Here is a 20,469-nt window from a genome sequence, read left to right as displayed (position 1 = left end):
GCAAGCTCTTCACAGCCAGTGACTGTGAAAGACAGGCTTTAGTGTGCGTTTGTGTCTGTGGGCTTAGATACCCCAAGAGTTTGTCTGTGCTTGTGTACTCCGAGGGTCAGTGACAGAGTTCAGTCCAGAGCCCGTTTGCAAGGTGGGAGGTGGTTGTTCCATAGAAAAGGAGTGGTTGGTTTCATATTGTGACATTTCTGAATGGGAGGTTTCCCCTCAGGAATGTCTAAACAACTGTGCGTGGGCCGAGAGTAGTTTTTGCGTCGGTCTTAGATTTGTGTGTGTAAGAGGAAGACAGCAAGCATGTCTGTGACTGAAGTGTAATTGCATGTAATGTAACCTGTGCAGAAAGTTCTTCAACAGCAATGATTTTGACTTGTCAAGCACAGGTGAAACAAATTACACTAACGATGGCTCAATTCCATCAAGCCTACAAGTAAGTCCGATCAGTGAAGCAGCAAGCGCAATAGGCCCTTTTAACTCCAGCCGTTTTCACGTGTGATTGCAGGGCTCACGCAGGTGTAATTAATAACACTAATTATTGCCCTGTTCCATTTAGTTGGCCTGGGCTTTATGCTTATTTGCCAACTGGAATGACTGTGATACAGAATAGAATGGGACAATAATTCATTGTATCCATTACACTTGAAAGTGGCTGCTGTGACAAGAGCCTGAACCAGAGCCCTCATTATTAATGTTATTACTTACATCTGTGTTATTCCATTATGAATAAGATCTATTGGCAGATTAATCAATAATAGAAACAAATGTTAGTTGCAACACTTGGTCCAAGATAACGAAGTCATCACTCACTTTTATGTGAAATGTGTGTTAATATCTTAGATATTATTATTATTATTATTATTATTATTATTATTATTATTATTATATAATAATATAAATTTATAAATGGTTAAACAGGCCAATAATGATTAGCTGTCAGTCAGTTTCTTGAGTTACTGTAATGTTATTTGACTATAATAATATGCATAATGTACACAGTAGAACTTCTTATACTGTACTTTGCAAAGATATATGGCTGACATTGCAACAAAACATAGAGCATTCACAAGTTTGACTTTATGCTTAATCTTTTTATTCAATTTTTTTTTTCCTCACAAATTATCATCATATAGTTGTCAGGAGAAAAAAAGACAATCTAGCTTTAATGTCAGTTCTAGATGTAGGTCTACCTCCTACTGGCTGATATGAGCTACTACTTCATTTTTATCAATATACCAGTGCTGCCTTCGACTGATTTGTGTACAACTTATGATTCAAATTAAATCAAATGATGTTATTTCAGACTCCGTGGCATTATTTTTGTATACTTCCTCTAACATATCATTTTTTTATTTACTCCTTTTTTTAAATTTCCCCCTTTCATTCTGTTTCAGTCATGGCTATGAATCACCTGAGTCTGCTGCGGCCTCTGCTGTGTCAGTCCCTGTTGCGACAGGTCAGATCTCCTCTCGTGGCCACCTCCAGGGTCAGTGAACCACTACTATACCTCAACTCCACCTTCTACCCCGCTGCGTGCACGAGGCTCTACGCCACAAAGAAGGCAAAAGGTAAGTGGGGAGATTGCAGAGCCTGGAGTTCACATGTGTGCAACCTCCGTTGGCATGAATGTGGGTTACGTGATAAGATATTATCCATCTTAGATACAAGTCTTCACATTTCCCTCAGTGATTTCCCTCTTTCCCTCTATTCATCTTCCAAGCCAAGGCAAAGGGCCAGTCAGCTAAGGTGAATATAAATTCGTCTCTGGTGGAAGACATCATCAGTCTGGATGAAGTGAAAGGGGAGATGACGTCTGTTCTCGATGCACTCAAAGAGGACTTCACACGCAGCCTCAGCATCCGAAGCTCGCCAGGTATTCAGCTTACCTCTGAGTCTTTCTTGGACTCCCTCTCTTTTTTTTATCTTTCTGTGTCTCCTTACATCACTTTCTTTACAGAACAAACAAAACAATAAAAGCTCACGTACACTGTCTAATAGTGCCAGGTATTCATCGGATGTAACACTGAGGGGTGGATATACATGGCCTTATAATAAGAGTAATGACAGTGTTGTAAAAAATGAAAGCGTTTAATTTTGTTTCTCAACAATAAATGCAGTACATTGAATATCATCTCACATATGGCTTGGATAAACTAGTATTTTAATGTATTGTCCATCAGAAGATTTAATCTGCAAAGGTATGTCTGTAATCTAATGGATGTCTGCAGTCAAACCAGACTGATGAAATGTTTACACGGAGCCAAACCAATATTTGAATCCAGTTTTTCCAAAGAATGTTTTTCAGTGGCATCTACAAACACAGCTTCTCTTATTTACTATACAAGCTGTTTGTTCCATCCTCGGTACTAGCACTGAGTTATATAATTAGGTATTTAAATGGACTGCCATATTATCCATAACATCATGGACATCCATACCTTTAAACACGCAGATGAAATGAGGCTCAATTTATTTTATTTTGTTGTGCGTTGAAATTTCTGTGCATTTTTTTTTTCTTCAACTTCTACCTGACAAAGCACCTAAGGGCTGAGAGTGAGCCCCAGTATGACCTTACCTTGACTCCAGTTTGACCTCTGTTTCCCCAACTACATCCAGGTCATGACCCCTTTGCCTCTGGGTTCTAACAAATGGGAGCTGGGCTCAGTGTAGTCAGAGGTGGGGTGTATAATGGAATCTCCCAAGGGAGGAGGCAGCCGCAAGAATGAGACTTTAGATTTCAAGTGTCTGAGCTTTTCCTCCTCAGATGAAAGTGTGCTTTCTCTGACATTTGATCTGTAGCATGTGTAGCCTTTTTTAGTTTACACAACATGCAGGAGCGTTAAACAACAAAGGCATAAACACAACCTTGATGGTTAAGACATCTTAATGTCTTGTAGATATCCTCAAATTGTTTCATTGTCCTTTAATTTATCTGTCCATTCTTTGTCATCCCATCAGCTTTTTTCTCTTTGCACTCTTCATTCAGAAATGTCTTGGTATGAGTCATTTTCGATCTTCGGCCCCATAATTTATATATCTCCATTACTTACTTTTCTATTCAGTTTTTCAAACAGCTTTATTTTTTTGGCCCCTGCTCAAAGGATATTTTCAATCTGTCTTCTACTTTTGAATGCAAATTTGTTCTTGACCTACAGGGAAACATTTGTTCACATGGGAAGAGTTCCCTCCTCCACGCCCTCCATCTTTTCAGTCCTCCTTCTGTTTCTTTTGTCATTTCTGTCTCCATCCCGCCGTCCTGTCACTCTTGCTCAATCTCTCTATCCACTCACTGCTGTCCTCCGCTCCATCCGTCCTCCTCTCTTCTGTCCAGCTGCACAGTAATCCAGGGAGGCAGCAGGACTTAAAGGCTGACAGGAGAGATGAGATGGTGGAATGGAATGACGTCAGTGGTCCAAATGTGTGTGTGTGTGTGTGTGTGTGTGTGTGTGTGTGTGTGTGTGTGTGTGTGTGTGTGTGTGTGTGTGTGTGTGTGTGTTCCATGAACCGCTCATCTGGCTCTCATTGTGTGTGTGTGTGAGAGAGAGTGTGAGAAGATATGACTGTATGTGCCAGTGTGTGTTACCATGTATCCCTACTGTATGTGTGCATGTGTTTGTTTGCGTGTAGCAGAAAGTCCGAGATAGTTGCAGGGAGAAGGGATCAATGCTGCGACCGCCATATTGTGGTTGGTTACAGATGGGTAAAGATGACCCAAAAACAAGCTCTGTTTCTATGGAAACGTTGTCAATACAGGGTGGACTGAGACATTAGCCATAACAACAGTACTGGGACCCAAATATCTAGAACTACTTTAATATAGCTTCAGGTACCAACAGGTTGTCCAAGTTAAAGATAAGAGCTGTAAGTACTTAAAGGAATAGCCGGGCATTTAGGTAAATACACGTATTCACTTTTTTGCAGAGCGTTAATTGAGACCACCGATATCAAAGTCATTCTGTTAAATGTAAAACTGCAGCCGGTTAGCTTAGCCTAGCATAAAGCCTGGAAGCAAGGGGAAACCTATAGCCTGGCTCTGATTTGAAGTAAACCAAATCCACCTTCAGCTCTTCTAAAGATGACTCATTCACCTGCTCTCGCTTAAAAATTATTTGCTGAAACAATTTCTTTGCTAAACCAGTGACTGTTTTTATTCTCCTCTGGTTGCCAGAGGACTCCATGGAGTTACTGCTTCTGGGAAATTATTGTTTTTACATTTAGCGTTCACCACAGTATATTCAATCTGCTATAATCAATATGTTTCTACTAACAATGGATTAAATGACTACTTGTATGTTAAAGGGGTCACTTGTAGTAACGAACCCACAGATAACTAGAAGGGCACTCAGAGCACAGACCTCCTTCTCATAATGTTAATGAAAGTAAAACATAATTTGTGTATCCGCCCTGTAAATCCTATATCTGCCCCCAAATGGTTTCTTCCTTGGCCTCGTACTACATGCTTCCTCCAAGTTTCACAAAATACGGGACAGTAATTGTTTTGGTAATCCAGGTCATGACACGAAAACATAACCCTAGAGGTCACCCGGCACTGCGGTTCCTCTCCCATTTCAGCATCTTTCAGCGCATCACGGCCTGCAATGTTAGTTTTGTTTCACTCCACACTCTTCTCTTGGTGTTATTTTATTTTCCAGACACAAATAATGACCAAAGAGACAGATATTTCCCTTTTTGAAGTTGGAAACCAAAAACAGTTAATTGCAGAGTGAATGTTGGTCTTACAGTTACCAGGTGGGCAGAAACAAATGAATGGAAATGTTGCTCCATAACTGCTTGCTATTAAAATCAGCAGCTCTTTACTAACAACTTTGTCAATCAGTTTAGAAGGCGATGATATATCAGTGTTGGGCGTTTACGGCTTGTTACAATGTCATTCAAGCTCTGCAGCAGACTAAACAATTGCACAGAATATTATTGTTTATTTTGAACTTTCATCTCAGTCTGAAGAATTCAAATATTTTATTTAACTACATCCCCAGTATATCAATTACAAAAATTATCAGGCCTGTTAAAGAGGACAGACAAAACAATGTCTAGTGTACAAATAAAAGAATATTTCACATTATGTATTATTTCATTTGATCTCTCAACCCCGTTACCCCTCCTCACACTCTACCTTTGTAGTCAAAGAACCGATTGTCTGTCTTTCCTCCTAAAGTATGAGCAGATGTGTAGGTGCTCATTGTCAAGGCACAGGTAACAAAGACGGACAGGCAGAAGGTCAAATATGGACATGAACTGTCCGTGTACACAAAGAGAGGTACTGTGTGACAGACGGGTTTAGATCGTCTCACAAATGGATGTTTAAAGTCAATGAGGGAGATGGAATAATTGGCAGGCAGGCAGACGTTATGTCAGTGATCCAGTTGGGCTGCGGCCTTTAAACAAAAGGTATCCATTTAATCACAACCATATATTTTTTCGCGTCTAATCTGACTGGTACCTCAATGTAGTTTTGCACGTGAAATCATATGATTAATTGATTTTTAAACTTACACCATTGGCTCACCTCCCCTTCAACCCCCACCGCCCCGTTTTCCACACACACTACCAGCCCAGCCTGCAATGGGTAAGCAGGGAGCGAGTGATGTAAGGCAGAGGTGGAGAAGGAGGAAACAACTGCGTCTGAGGTTAGCCAGATGGAGGTGTAAAAAGAGAAAAGGAGGAAGGAACCGAACAGAATTTGGCTAATGTTGGCAAACTCATCTTTTGTTCCTCAGTGTTGACGGTGAGGAGAGACAGTAGATCATGGAAACTCTTAACACTGTAATTTTTTTTTTTTTTACTCTTGTAGTTTGTGGCTTCTGCTGCACATCCGTCCGTCTGTCTGTTTTCTTTACATCTCAGACAGCTTAAAAACAGAGTCAATCATTCAGTATGCATGGAAACTGTGGCATCAAACCAGAAAAGCTATTTTATTCACCGCAGCCTCACTGATACTGAATATTGACCTCTGAGAATAAAACAAATCTGACAACAGTATATTGGTTAATATCCATTTGTTTTACATAAACGCATGACATAAACAGCCATTGTGTGTCTTTTGAGTACAAAGATATATTTTCCATACGAACAGTACACTTTATTATCAAAAAGAATAGTACAAATAAATGTGTGTGTGTATGTATGTATGTATGTATATATATATATATATATATATATATATATGTATATATGTGTATATATATATATATATATATATATATTATTAAAATGCTGAATTTAGAAAAAAGAAAGTCAATATACATCAAATATAGCCTTTTAAAATTGCAAATGCTGATATTTTATTTACCTGTAGATGCACAAAATCAGTGTGACTGTATTATACATGGCAAGTTTACAATGATGCCTATAATTTTCAAAATACTTAAATGTGTTGCGTAAATAAAGAATTGCATTTATCTGCATTTGTTTAGGAGCTCTGGATCACATTGTGGTGACGACTCAAGATGGAAAGTTCCCTCTCAACCAGCTGGGACAGGTCTCCATGAAATCCCCTCAGCTCATTATGGTCAACATGAGCAGCTTCCCAGAGGTAAGACGGCCACACAAACAAACACAAGGGCACACATGTACAGAGTCTTCTGGCCTGTATCTGTGTCTCACACCGACAAGCACACAGTAACTAAAAGCTTTGTAAAAATAATCCGAAGCACAGGCGGATAGACGGTCCTCACAGAAGGAAAAGTGAGCCAGAACTCTTAACCCCACATCTTTCTATAAATGAAACCTGACCTTCCTCTTTCCCTCCAACGGTGTCTCAGATGCTAATTGATTGATCACTCGGGGAGCCCTTTGTTCTGGGGTGAAAGATATCAACATGAACCCAAACTTTGTGTGTGTGCACTGGGATGTGGTTATGTCTGCATACGACTTGTCACAGAGTAGGAAGTTACCTCATTTTACCCCCAGGTTCGGAAGGAATAGATTATTTTTCTTCTCTTTTTTTTTTTTTTTTAAACTCCTTTCTTTCTCTCTTTTCCTTCTTTGATGATACAACATGGTGCTAATTAGAGCTCCAGAAATAAATATTGTCCACTGAGGCAACTCACATTCTCAATGGCCCGACTTTCTCATGGTCTTGATAACCAACATTATGCAATCATATTCATACATTTAAATAAAAATAAAATCAAGAGACTAAAATGCAAAATAAATGATTTAAAATGCAGAGTTGAAGTGATGCTTTCCTCCCAATAAGTCTGCAAGTTCTGATTATTCTGATCAATAGGAATTGTGAATGATTCAAGTGATGCTTGCATGTACAGCCACTCAGAGACCTGCCAATAGTACAGTAATAAAACTGCATACAGTACACAATGGCAATGCTGATGTTAAGCAGGTATGTTGCTTATGCCATGTTCATGATCTTAGTTTAGCAGGTAAGCATAAATCAAGAGGATTGAGATTAATGAGAGATTTCAGTCAGAACCAAAGTGGCATACCAACCTTCACTGCCCGCATAGCTACAAATATGAGCTCGACACAATGAAAAAGATGTTCGATAAAAGTGATTTTTAAAGAAGTTTAAACCAGCCATTGGAACTTGATTTGGTGGCCTGTTTTTGCCTGTTTTCTTCGACAGAAATGACATTCAAAGGTAGTTGTTATTTGGGAGAACCACCTGTCTGCTACAACACACCATTTTCCACCGCATTTATTTTCCTACCGCTCACTTTGTGAACCTGAAAAGTTTGGCTTCACATCTTTTTGTTCTCTTTTGTTTGTGATATCACAAAACGACATGCACGTCTAAGTATGTATCAGTATCTTAAATCTGTAAATTCAGGCTGAATGGTCTTTCAGTGAGTCTCTTTCCAACCAAAGACCACACACACCGGCAGACACGTTCATGCACTGCACACTACCCTGACGTGCCCAACGGTACCCGTGTCCCACACAGAGGTGAGTCCTCAGTACCCAGAGCTAATAGGCTTATAATGATGCCTATCCATTACCAGGCCCTCCAGAGGCCCCACCATTGTTTTCCATTCATTCATTAAGAGCAGCCTGGGAAGGCACAGTGGAACTAACAACAACTACCAGCATTCTTAGATCAGGGGGCAATTTCTGTGTGTGTGTGTGTGTGTGTGTGTGTGTGTGTGTGTGTGTGTGTGTGTGTGTGTGTGTGTGTGTGTGTGTGTGTGTGTGTGTGTGTGTGTGTGTGTGTGTGTGTGTGTGTGTGTGTGTGTGTGTGTGTGTGTGTGTGCGCACATTTAAGCATCCCACCACTTTGTTCATAAAGTGTTTTCTTCAGGACTCCCTGTTCAAACATGCGTACACACACACGCGGACTCTCGCACACATTCCTCTCCGCCCGCCTCTTTGCTTTGAACCGAGCCGTCAAGCGTTTGATGTTAAATTTCAGTGTAATTTCTCTTCCTCTCCAACATATTAACCAGAACCGGCCCCGGCCTTTTCAGAGAAATTCCCCTCGGTTTTCCGTAACCACCGGAGTGGTCGTCGAGAGAGAGGAAACGGTGATGAATTTGATGCTGAGAACAATCAAACATAGGTACCGACTGAATCTATCACCCCACACTCAAAGAGAGCAACCAGAGGCCTGTGCTCCGTATGAGTTTGACAAAGGAAACGAAAAGAAACCTCATGAATTAATTTAATACGCACAAATAAATTCCTTTAATCTCACTGCCATTTCTTTTTCCCAGCGGATAAGGCCAGACGGATCTGTCAAGAAAGGAGAGTAGAGTAGAAAGGGGTAAAAAAAAAAAAAAAAAAAAGAAGAGGAAAATGATATGCTCTTTTTTTCCTCACATTACACATTTGCACACTTTGTAAAGCTCAGCTGAGGGAATTATCATGCAGTTGCAGAATTAGTTTGAGGAGTGTGACTTTGTTTTCAGTAATTCCAAGGATTTGGCTTCCTCGAGCTATCTGGTTCTAATGTAGTATTTGCTGGACTTAAAGATTGTGTTGTATATGGTGAATCACGCATTTATGTTTCACACATTTATGTTTCACACATGTCATATAATGTCAAAGTATTATGTGACTGTAGACAGAAATATTCTCAGAATTTCTATGTTGAGATATGATTTATTACCTCTCCAGCCAGTGTCACATTGACCCTGGATCACTTGTTTCCATCACAAAACACTCTTTCTTCTTTTTAAATAGAAAACAGACAGTGTTTGGAAAATATTAGTTGCAATTTTTTTTTTTTTACTTTTTCAATAGACCATATTAGAAAACAGTTGAAAAGGACATTTTTTGTAGATGTTTTCTTCTCAAATAATAGTTTGCCCTAAATAAACAACGTTCCTTTCTATGTATTTATTGTGATGTTTCCCAGTGCAGATCAGAAACGTTCATTTTCACTTTTGCTCTTAATGTGTACAAATGTGTCTCTAATTTATTAAGAAAAGGGCTAGTTTGCATTTACATCAAGGTTTTTCTTCAGTTACACTACATACAGTGTCATGCATGGTAATGCCATATGTTAAGGCATACCAATGTATATACTGTGTTTGCAGACAGTGATTTATGACAACAGGTGTACGTAACAAAGACACTTTTTGACTCGTCAAAAGGTAAAGGCACCGGTGTTGGTGATAGCATTACTGATGGCTCTATTGTATTCAATTGTCCCAGCAAGCCAGCATGCACAAGAGCAGACCTAGAATACCTGAAACTGAAGCAGCTAAATGGAATTTAGCCATCTTTAATTTGATTATTCACACCTGTGCTTTTTCTGCTGTGACATTCAAAATGTCTTCTGTGAAAAAGACAATAACCTAACTGACTTATGTTCAGTACTAATAACGCTCCTGCTGGCATTGCTGAATGTGTTGTTCATCCAACTGCAGCAAATGGCTTTTTTACTAACTAAATAACAATATCATTACAGATGATTCAACATGGTCTTCATTGCTTTTCAATTGACGGAAATAAACAAAATGGACAGAAAGTTGCCCCTCGACCAAGTTAAAGTGTCACAATCATGGTGGCTGCATAAAGACCATAACGTATCAATGTCTTTCAACATGTGTAGCCTACATGTCTCTAACCATCAAATGTGTTGACTTCTGCCTTCTACTATATTGGTTGAACCCAGTAGAAACCTCTTTTTCAGATGCACATAAGGTAATGAGCTGGTCACATGCAAAGTCCGACCACAGTACAAGAAAAGTGTGTCCATGTACTCTTTAGTAGTGAACATACATGTGCTCACCTCAAGATAATTACCATGTCCCATCTTTTATAAACAAGCAATTAGCTGCTGTTACATTTTAAAATAAAGGTTTAAAAAGAAATACATACAAACTCAAAAGCACATGTGTGTATCCATGCATCATACACAATGCACAAGCAGACTCTCCTGTGAGATCACCATGGGTCAACGCCCTGCCCTGCAACCGCTCAGTCCTGTCCCAGAGGGCCGAGCGCTGACAGTGGCCCAAGGCACTTCCACACTGCAAGGGCTTCCCCTCACACACACACACACACACACACACACACACACACACACACACACACACACACACACACACACCACCCAGACACACTACAAACACAACACCTTAATTATTGCCAGCTGGATCTGGGCCACTACCTGCATTGTAGCACTGCTTTTCGATTCATACCAGTGCTCGACGCAAGCACACAGTCATATATCTGTCTGTGTGTGTGTGTGTTTGTGCCCCAGGCTACAGCGGCTGCCACCCGTGCCCTAAGAGAGAGTAGCATGAACCTTAACCCTGAGGTGGACGGGACGATCATCAAGGTGCCCGTTCCCAAGTGAGTCTCTCAAACACACACACAGCCCGAAGCGCAGGAACAGAACCACTTTCCTGCTTTTCAATCTTTTCTCTACACCTTTTACTCTTCTGCTGTTAATCCTCTGTTTTCCCACTCCCACTATTAATATACATTGACACGTAAGTACGGGCGCTGAAACAATTAGGTGATCTGAACAATACATTACTCAATTGACAAGATGTTAATTTAAGTTGTGTTTTTTTACTGTTACATGACTAAATAAAACCCTCTGTAGAGTCTTTATTGTATGTGCTGTTAATATGTGACAGGCATTTAAATTTTGTTTTTGTTTTTATAGACTAAATAAGTAACCAATAAATAGATACAAATACTACTGTATGGATCAATAGATACTGTAAATTATCATAAACCTTGCAGTAAGTCTCATCCATGGATTAATAAATCTATTTAGCCGACAGATTTATAGACTTTTGTTAGTGGATGTATGGAGACCCCCAGTGTGTTGATGTGAGGGTCGGGTCACTCCCTCTCTGTATTCTGACTAGACCTCTCTCACTCACTCTCTCTTTTTCTCTCTGCCAAGTCAAACAAACTCACCAAAAACTATCCATCCCTCACTCACTAAACCACGCTATGTGTATATACAGTATGCTCTTTACATATACACACATGTGCATGTAAGTATACGTGCATAGATGCCGGCCTGTGTTTATGAGCATGCGTGTGCATATATGTGTGTGCGCGCGTTGAGCAGCAGGTGTTAGTCTGGCAGAGGAGGGAGAACAAGAGTCAGACTGCTTTCCCCCTGCAATCAGTCTCGGCACGCTCCAAGCCTCCATTTGCATTTCCAAAGAGAAGGCGCTCCTTGATTGGCCCTGGAATCAGTAATTAGGCCGTATTGTTTGTGGTAAATAGATGCTGCACTTGGATTGTTTGCAAATAGTCCCAGAGGCAAAAACAACGAAAAAAAATAGTCAATTAAGGACAAAGAGGGAGAGTGAAATGGGAAGTAGGATTTTCTGAGTGATTAACAATTGCAAAGTGAATACAAAGTTGTTTGGATGACGGATTTTTCAGCTCGAGTCTGAGACCTCAGCAGCTGATTGTTGTTAGTTTGTTGCTCATGAGTTTGAACTAAAATTATTAGCCTTCATGCTTACGAGCACTTAACATTCTCATTTGCACAAGTAAGGGACATTGTTTTTTTCATTATTTTTTTTTTGGTTTTCCAGAGAGTCTGACTAACCCTTTTAGGTCTCTGTGTGCAGTTTGAAGTTATTTGTTATGTTTAGCATAGTTTATCATATTTCATGGAGCAAATCCTCTCACAATTAGGAAGTGCACTTTCTCCAACAACATTTTACTAAACGTTTAATTTTTGTGCTAACAAGATCTTACTTCATCTGCTCCCCTCCCTGCAGAGTAACGCGGGAGCACAGAGAGAACCTCACCAAGCTGGCCAAACAGTTCAGCAACAAGGCCAAAGATTCACTGAGGAAAGTGCGCTCTAATGCTGTCACACAGGTCAAAAAGGCCAAGGAAGCACACTCAGAGGACACCATACGACTTGTGGAAAAACAGGTGGGCGACCGGGAGAAGAAAAAGGACAACAGTGCTACTACTCATTGATAGACCAGACTGACGAAAGGAAGGACGTTTATTGTAAGGTTGAGTGGCTAGATGAGAAGAGTTGAGGCACAACACCGAAAGAGTCAAGGAGGTAACTGATCATTTAGTTCTGAAACTATTGTAACCGCAGCCTAAACTGTCCAAGGGTACAGCTTTTTCCTTTGAAAAGTTACAACTAGAGAAATCCATCATCAGTCCAGTCACATTGCAGCTATAATGGCATCCTTTACCAAACAGACACTAGAGGGAAGTAAAACGTGAGCCCAAAAGGTGTATTCAAAATCTTTTTTCCCCCCTTTTTCCCTTCACAGATTCAGCAGATGGCGGAGAACATTACAGTGGACATTGACAAACAGCTTGCAGCCAAGACCAAGGAGCTGTTAGGCTGACTGTGACGATTTTTGATATTTGGATTATAGCTGAACCTACAGGTGGGCACACTTAACAGAAGCAGCATGTCAACCCTATCGTGTTTATAATAGACAGTAACTCAATCAGTAGTTCTTGCATCCTGTCCAAAATAAGTCCCGGTTCTGTTGTACATGTTTTTGGCAGAAACTGGGCTTTGGTTCTGGCCCACAACCCTGGCAAAGATCTCCTCCTCGCTGCTGGGTGATATCTGTGTTTAACCATCACTACATAAACAGAAATTGGCATGGAAACAACAACAACAACGACAGACTGCCAGTCATCTCCCTCCTCCCTTGTTACTCTTCCTGTCTTCAAACAAACACCCAGCAAAGGGACGAATGGACTTTTAATAGGATTTGTAGGCCTCCTCCTAATCAAACTCCTTGCCACAAGGACTGTCTGTTTACACAAAACAAGCGCACCCGTCTGAGTGTATACTGGCTGCGGGTTTGTCTTGGTGGCAAGAGCGAGGGAGAACGGGAGAGAGGGTTTGTTCCAGGGACGGAGGATTACGCTATGATTAGCGTGTTGCCAAACATTTGTTTCACATTGACTCAAAGTCTGTTAAAGAATGCACTTGAGTAAAAAAAAAGCTTTTAATTTCGGCCCATGTCTAGGATTGATAATATGGTTACTCTCTCGACAATAAAGTCGGGAAAGTAACATTATTGATGGACTCCATTAAAGAAACACTGCTTTGTACCATGTGCGTCATGTTTTTCTCTCTTGTTTTCTTTTCTTGTTCTCCACTTTTGGTTTGAAGTCGCCCCCTCCTCCATTAGTCAGAGTGATAATGGACTTTTCCTGTGTACAGACCTCCAGGTCCTGGCTGCCGGCACCACAATTGTCCATTAGGGAAAGAGGCGTTTAATGTTGTGCACTTGGCCCTCGCTGTCTTTCAACAACTGCACTTTTAAAGCCCCGGTCAAGAATTGTAGCACAAGTAGTTGTTCAACGTGGATCAATAACAAGAAATGTATGAATGGGAAACACGCATGGCTCTGCTTTCATCTATCGGCTGTTTACAGCAGCCGGAGGCTTCACTGTACTCTTATGTGGTCGGTGTCTTCCTCTTTATCATGTTTTTTTTTTTTTTTTTTTTGCTTCCTCTGCTACTGGTCCCAGGCAGTCCACATGGCAGACAGGTTTAATTTTAAAAGTTTGCCCACTCATTTGCTCTTATAACCACCGAGTCATTTGATGATTACAGCGCTGCAACATTGCAAACTACGAATTCAATCTTAGTCAAAATACTCGCCGACCTCTTTTAAATGGACACAATTAATTGAGGAATTGTGACGATTCCTCGGTTGTTTTTTGTCGTCTTTAGTGTTTGGTGGACGCTACACATTGTGGATTTATTACATTTGCCTTGGCCCTCTGTCTCCCTGAATGGCTTTGCTTTAATGGCCTAAACAGACCAGAGTCGTTGGATAAACAAGAGTTTAGCGGAGGAGTGGCTGAGTCGGGACAGAGGAGGGGTGGGGTGGAAATGGCAGGTTTTTGTGGTGATTCTGGGTCCATATGTCAGCAATTTGAGGGCATTGTGTACCTTGGCCTAAAACAGAGGCTTCATGATCGATGGAGGGGTGAAAATCTCCCAAGTCCCTGGCGCAGAACACAGGCAAGCACAAGGAAATTGCTTTCAGCTGATAGCTTCATTTTGGTTGACATTTATCAAGTGAATTACCCTGTTCCTTCAAATGTTTACTACTACTAGTACCGCCTTTTGACTTGTGTGTGCGTGTGCGCTCCCATGTGTTACTCTGTGAGATTTACAAACGAAATAGATGTTTGTCTTTGTGCAATTTCTTGTGCGTCCTTTGGCGATTCCTCATAAAAATATACAAGTCTGAATTAGCTCAGTAAATGTTTGATTTGTTAGGCTAGCCTTCTCTATATTTCTGGTGCATATAAGGAAAGATAACCAGTTACAACTTGCAGCTTTCACTCACAACAAGCTCTTTATAAAGCTGTATTTTTTACCAAAACTGATTTTTGCATGACAGAAATGCAAAGGTGATGTTTAAAACATAATTTCACTATATCAAGGAACATTACCAACATATTTTAAATCCATGTATCTCAAGAATTAAAGCAAAACTTGGCAACCTTTGCGTATCAGCTGCAAAGGTTCAATTTGTAGGTGACGAACAGCCATAGCACAAGTAGAGAAGAGTCCATTATCAGTAATGTTTGCTAAATTAGTGCTGGTCATATACCAGACCAAGTGAGGCTGAAGCGGCAAACTCCAGTTTACTAAATTGGCCAAGAGTCTGTTTTAGTTTTTGGAAGTCAGGTTTTCATTTACAAGAGGAAGAATTCTTGAATGATTTGTTCTTTCAAAAGTTGCATAGTCTCACTTTAAATCTCAACTGGTAATGTTTGAGTGTTGCATAGTACTTACTTAATTCACTTTCATCCCTCTTCCCAGAAAGCACAACTTTCAGATACTGTCATGGAATAGTACAATTTTAACTCGTATTGGAAAAAATAATGAAAACCCTTTTGAGTGTTGCTCTCTCAGTCCGTCCATTCGCTCTTACTTCCTTCTGCACCTCTTAGCATTCTTCTACTTCTCAATTTCTCTACTTCTCATGCAGATTTCGGGATTGCATTATTCATGTCTTTTGAGAAAAGCTCAATATCATGGTCTAATACTAGTTTTCCAAGAAGCCCGACATCATATCATATGGCCACTGTGTGTATGAAAGAAGAAGTAGAATGTGTATGTATGTATATAAATGTATATATGATTCCCCTCTGTTCTGTCTTCCCATTGTGCCGCCTGTGATTACACTCTGAACGTCAAGCCGCGGTGCTCCTGCAGCAGCTGAACCGCTGAGGAGGCTGTGGAGCCGCGCGGCAACTGAGACGACCACTTCAGCGTAGACCGAATTGGACAGAACACACACACACACACACACACACACACACACACACACACACACACACACACACACACACACACACACACACACACACACACACACACACACACCCCCCCACCCTCTTCTCATCACCTCTAGAGTGTAAGAGTGAGTGAAGCCACCCTGAAGATCTCATCAAGGATCCAATCAGCGCGTGAATACAAAATGTACTCCTCTTGCGATGTGATGATGGGGGGGCGGGGGACATCGAGAGAGCCCGTCTGGAGCGAAAATCTCGGCATATGCAAATTGAAGAAACATTTTTAATGGATTTGATGTTCATAAGAGTATCTCTGACCCTTTCGGGGATGTGGTAACCGGCTCACAGGAAAAGAATATGTGCAGATTAGCCTATTAATATTTATAGATGTAATTGGTTGAGCTGTGTGGCATGAGGCCTCGTTGTGCCTGGTGTAATGCAGACCACGTTTAGGCCTAATCCAGGTGGGTGCTCTGACTGCCTCTAACAGGGAAATGGCCGCCCATTTTAGGAGGAAGCTGGATATCCTAATAATCAGGTGAACTAATACCGGGCGCGGAGAGTGTTTCCTTCCGGAGCTCTTGCCACGTCAGTCATTCACAGAATTGCTCCTGTCTGGTCTGCGAGCCATTTTAACTCGGTGGAACGTGCGCTCTTTCCCCCAAATGTGCATTTAGAGAGGACCACACGGGCCCCTTTGGATAGCCTCTATACCCACGAGGAGGCTCCCCAACCATCGAAGGTAGCGACCAGACGCTCCGGCACACACACCTCCCGCTTCTCAAATTTGAACAAAGCGTTCCTCAGTCTAAAGTAGTTAAACTGTCAATTCAAATCGTCTGGACATCGTGATTACCGGCATGGGAGGAATTATATATTTAGCTTTATGTCCGTCGCCATTTCCTCCCCCCGTCCTGATCTGAAGTGACTAGCCAGTAGTGCCCTCGATATTACTATCTCTGAGGAGTTTAAACCTTCCCCCAGGAGACGAGTGTAATCAAGGGCTGCCAGCGGGAGAGAGGGAGAGAGAGAGGGAGGGAGGAGGATGAGAGGTTTGGGCTGGGTGGTGTTGGAGCCCTGCAGTGATGATGGTGACGGGAATGACAATGGACCCAATTTACAAATATATCTCTTCTAAGATCTTAAATACTGAAGTTATCAACCTAGTCTTATTTAAAGAAAAAAAATACATAAGTAAGAAAAAATCCGGCATGCCCTTTTCGCTGAAATGTTTTTTTGTATTATTTTGTCAATACATCTACTTACTTTTTTTTATTTTTTAAATATCGTCACAAGTTTTAGTGAAGTTGCAAGATGCAAGAAATCAAATCAGCTTTCGCCCTTGCAAAGATCTCATCTAAGGGTTAGGGTTTTTTTTCCTCTTTTATTTAGGTCGAAAGTAATATTTTCATACAGTGAAAGTATTTTTATTTCTGCTATTGCAGGCGGATTAGTTTTAATTGTTTCCAATACAAATACGTGAGTGAGTTTATTGAAACAAGACAGAATTAGGCAGATGGCTGCACTAGAACCAAGAAAAAAATATTCTTTTTGGTGAATTTGGCCCGGGATACCTCCCCACACTGGCAGAGTTTTTCACTTGCTTTAAGAAAATACGTCTTTCAGGGATCAAAAATAACAAATGATTAGTCATAAGGAGATTTTTTTTCAGTGTAATAACTGCTTCAAGAAAGTTCAGCTGCCGTGTGCTGAAGAAGAGAAAGATACACTGTACAAATAACTAGGGGTGGAGGCTGTTGCATGTCAGGAAAAGCGTGCATGTGCACGTACATAAACATACTGTTCTATTGTATTTGGTTGTTGAGTCATAGTTAATAGTCTTCTTAAATTCTTTCCACAATACAATTCGAAACAAGATTGTCGCTCAGTAAATCCACAACCCCCTCAAGGATCTCATCCATCCTGAAGAGACTCATTCATCCTTAATAACGTCACCGCTTGCTCATAAATACAAGTGACCGTTAGGAAAGCAGATGAACGCAGCCAACGGATTGGACAGGAAGCCAGTTAATCTGCAATCCAATCCGGCCCGAGTCTAGTGAAACCCGGCTCAGCTTGGCTGACCGAGGCCTGGGAGGAAGGAAGTGAAGGACTCAGGAAGCAGTGTTCAGAGCTTTCACCAGTCATATCCATCACAGTGCACGGGGATGGTAGCGTGTGTGTGTGTGTGTGTGTGTGTGTGTGTGTGTGTGTCCCTGTTTCACCAGTTGTATCCATCACAGGGCTCTGTCTCCAGGCCCAGGCGAGAGAGCTGGAGAGTCATTAGAGGGGCTGGGCTGCAGGCTGCAGCGCAGCACTTTAACTAAACATCTTTTCCATAAAATAAATGCTTCCAGGTTAGCGCGGGTCCTGGAGAACCCAGGTTGCCTCGCTTTCGCTGCCACTCATCTGATCCCAATTACCAGACAGACTTGTTCAGAGCTGGCGGAGACTATATGGATGCAGACTGGACTCGTCAATAGACTCCAGTGACAACAACAAGTGTGGCATCCTTTTGGCGATCAACACATCGCCACCCCATCGTGCGCCATCCTCCTCGCCACCGTGCTATGTAGTTAAGAAAACATTATGTTATTGGATTCAAGCCATAAAGCATTCAGCAGATATAGAGTATACAACCAGTATGTTTTTTACTTACATTTTTGCTTTTTTTGGGCCGTTTTAGTTGGATATAAAGCCCTTGTGGTGATCAAACCTGTGACTTATCTGCAATGGGGGATCTAACCACAAAGCCACTTCGATGTCGAGCATAGAAGTAGGAAATTGACCAATTTCTCTACTTTTGCACATATATAAATAATACATGTATATATGAACTTACCTTTTTTTTTGCAGATGTACAATGTGTAGTACACTGAGTGAGGCAAGTTTATATTTTTGCATGGCACCTTTCAACAACGTGGCATTTTGAACTGCTTTATCTGTATTTATATCATGCAAGATTTCACCCTCCATCCAACACATTCATTTCATTCTCTCCAGTTGTGTTACATGTATGAGAGTAACCTGATCTTGGAAGAGAGGAAGAGTCGATCACGGTGATATATATGTACTTGTGTGTGCATGTGTTTTTGTGTGGACACAGCGTGCATTTACATCCATACATTATTGAATAATTGTTTCCCGATGCTCTCGTCTTCTCTCGAATATTAATTACCAAACGATGAAACCGCGTCTTTGGTCTGGGAGGTTGACGTTGAAGGAGGAAATGGGGGCCGTGCATGTCGAAGACCGTCCTTTTTGATGGGGTTAACTGTGTGTGTGTGTGTGTGTGTGTGGGGGGGGGGCGGGGCGGGGGGGGGGGGGGGGGTTGTGGTAGGAGTGGGTGATGGGTATAGAAACAGCTATGTCGGGGAGTTGAGTTTCAGGGGGAAGCATTTTTTCAGATTGAATAGATGAGAATATCTTGGACAGCTGGACGAGGCAGTTTTGTGTTTGTTTTTTTGGCACAGAATCTCAAATTGATACATGCTTCTCGGCCTCAAAGAGAACGATCTTGAAGTGGAAGACAAAAAAGTATGAAAAGAAAAAAATATTGAAAGCTTTACTCAAATGTTCCTGTTCATGTGCTGTTGCTATATGTTATGTTGGCCAGGACAGTCCTGTAAAAAAGTTAGATATGATTATTCAGACAAACAAACACACACAACAACGTAACCTGAGTGCTAATGATGTTGGACATAAAATAGGATAAGAAATAATAAAATAGAGGTGAAATTATAATAAGATATCAAATCCTAGTCAGTGAAATAGAAGAAAAGATACCAAAGAGAGACACAGTTGCCTCTCAACAACCGCCCCTTCCCTTTTATCAAATACTAGCTTTTTGTTTGTTTTGTCTAAATGATTTTCCCTGTGAGCCTTAAATTCAATGTAAGAAAACATAATTTCAAGGATTCATAATCCACTGAGATCAGACACCTTGTGCAGCTCTCACATGGGGCTGCATGAAAAGGGGGATGGCACCATCTAGTGAAACTATGATGTCAGCAGGGATGGAAACTACACCATTCTTTGTGGTTGTAATGGAAGCAATATAGAGACATTATAAGAATAACAACAACATATATATTAACTTCTCATTAAGAACGAATTCATCACAGGTTTTTGTTCAATGCAAAAATGTGTTATAATTGAATGTGTGTTTGCCTATTGAAAGTGAAACTAATGAAACAGGCTTAAGCAATAGTTCTATGGAGCCAAATTTGACAAAATCCACATTGTATTCTAAATAAAAATAAGAGTATGGGAAGTTTTTGGGGGTTAAATATAATTTTTATTCAGTTCTGTTTTTTTTTAAATAATTTTTTTTTTTAATTTTTCAGTAGCAGATTTTATATTTTTTTTAAAATTCAAGACCAAAACTAAATTTTCAGATTCAAATCTTTTTTTTTCAAATGATCAAAAATATAGCCTTGGATTTGGCTCCATGCATATACTTCACTCAAAATGTATCTTTTTAATAGCAAACACTCCCCTATAATATGTGTATAAAGTGGCTGTTTTCTCATTGACAGACAACATCAGCTGTCATTAATTCAATGTGTTAGTGAAGATTCATTCCAATAGTAAGATGATTTAAAAACTACATACGTAGGAGATGCTTGCCAAACCACTGTTGCACCATAGACTACTTCTCGTTCGCCGATCAGGATATTCCAAACTGTTTTCATTTCCCAAATATCTCAACACATTTGGTATTTCCCCGATTCAGATTACTGACCGTAATCCTCAAAT

The 20,469-nt window shown here is 40.7% G+C and overlaps 1 protein-coding gene across 1 annotated transcript; it reads left to right on the top strand.

Annotated features, from left to right (window-relative positions):
* Nucleotides 1-1,399: 1,399 nt before the first annotated feature.
* mrrf (mitochondrial ribosome recycling factor) lies at nt 1,400-13,503 on the top strand (the record flags this gene model as incomplete). Its single annotated transcript, XM_079235711.1, has 7 exons — nt 1,400-1,571; nt 1,724-1,876; nt 6,438-6,556; nt 10,688-10,779; nt 12,183-12,342; nt 12,702-12,821; nt 12,946-13,503. The coding sequence occupies 6 exons, from the start codon at nt 1,400-1,402 to the stop codon at nt 12,777-12,779; spliced, it is 774 nt and encodes a 257-aa protein (XP_079091837.1). The 3' UTR covers nt 12,780-12,821; nt 12,946-13,503.
* Between the last annotated feature and the right edge of the window lie 6,966 nt (nt 13,504-20,469).

This window comes from Taurulus bubalis, assembly GCF_910589615.1.
Source record: "Taurulus bubalis genome assembly, chromosome: 19".
Taxonomy (NCBI): domain Eukaryota; kingdom Metazoa; phylum Chordata; class Actinopteri; order Perciformes; family Cottidae; genus Taurulus; species Taurulus bubalis.
Note: the sequence above shows the minus strand (reverse complement) of the source record. Positions and strands in the feature narration are given on the sequence as shown.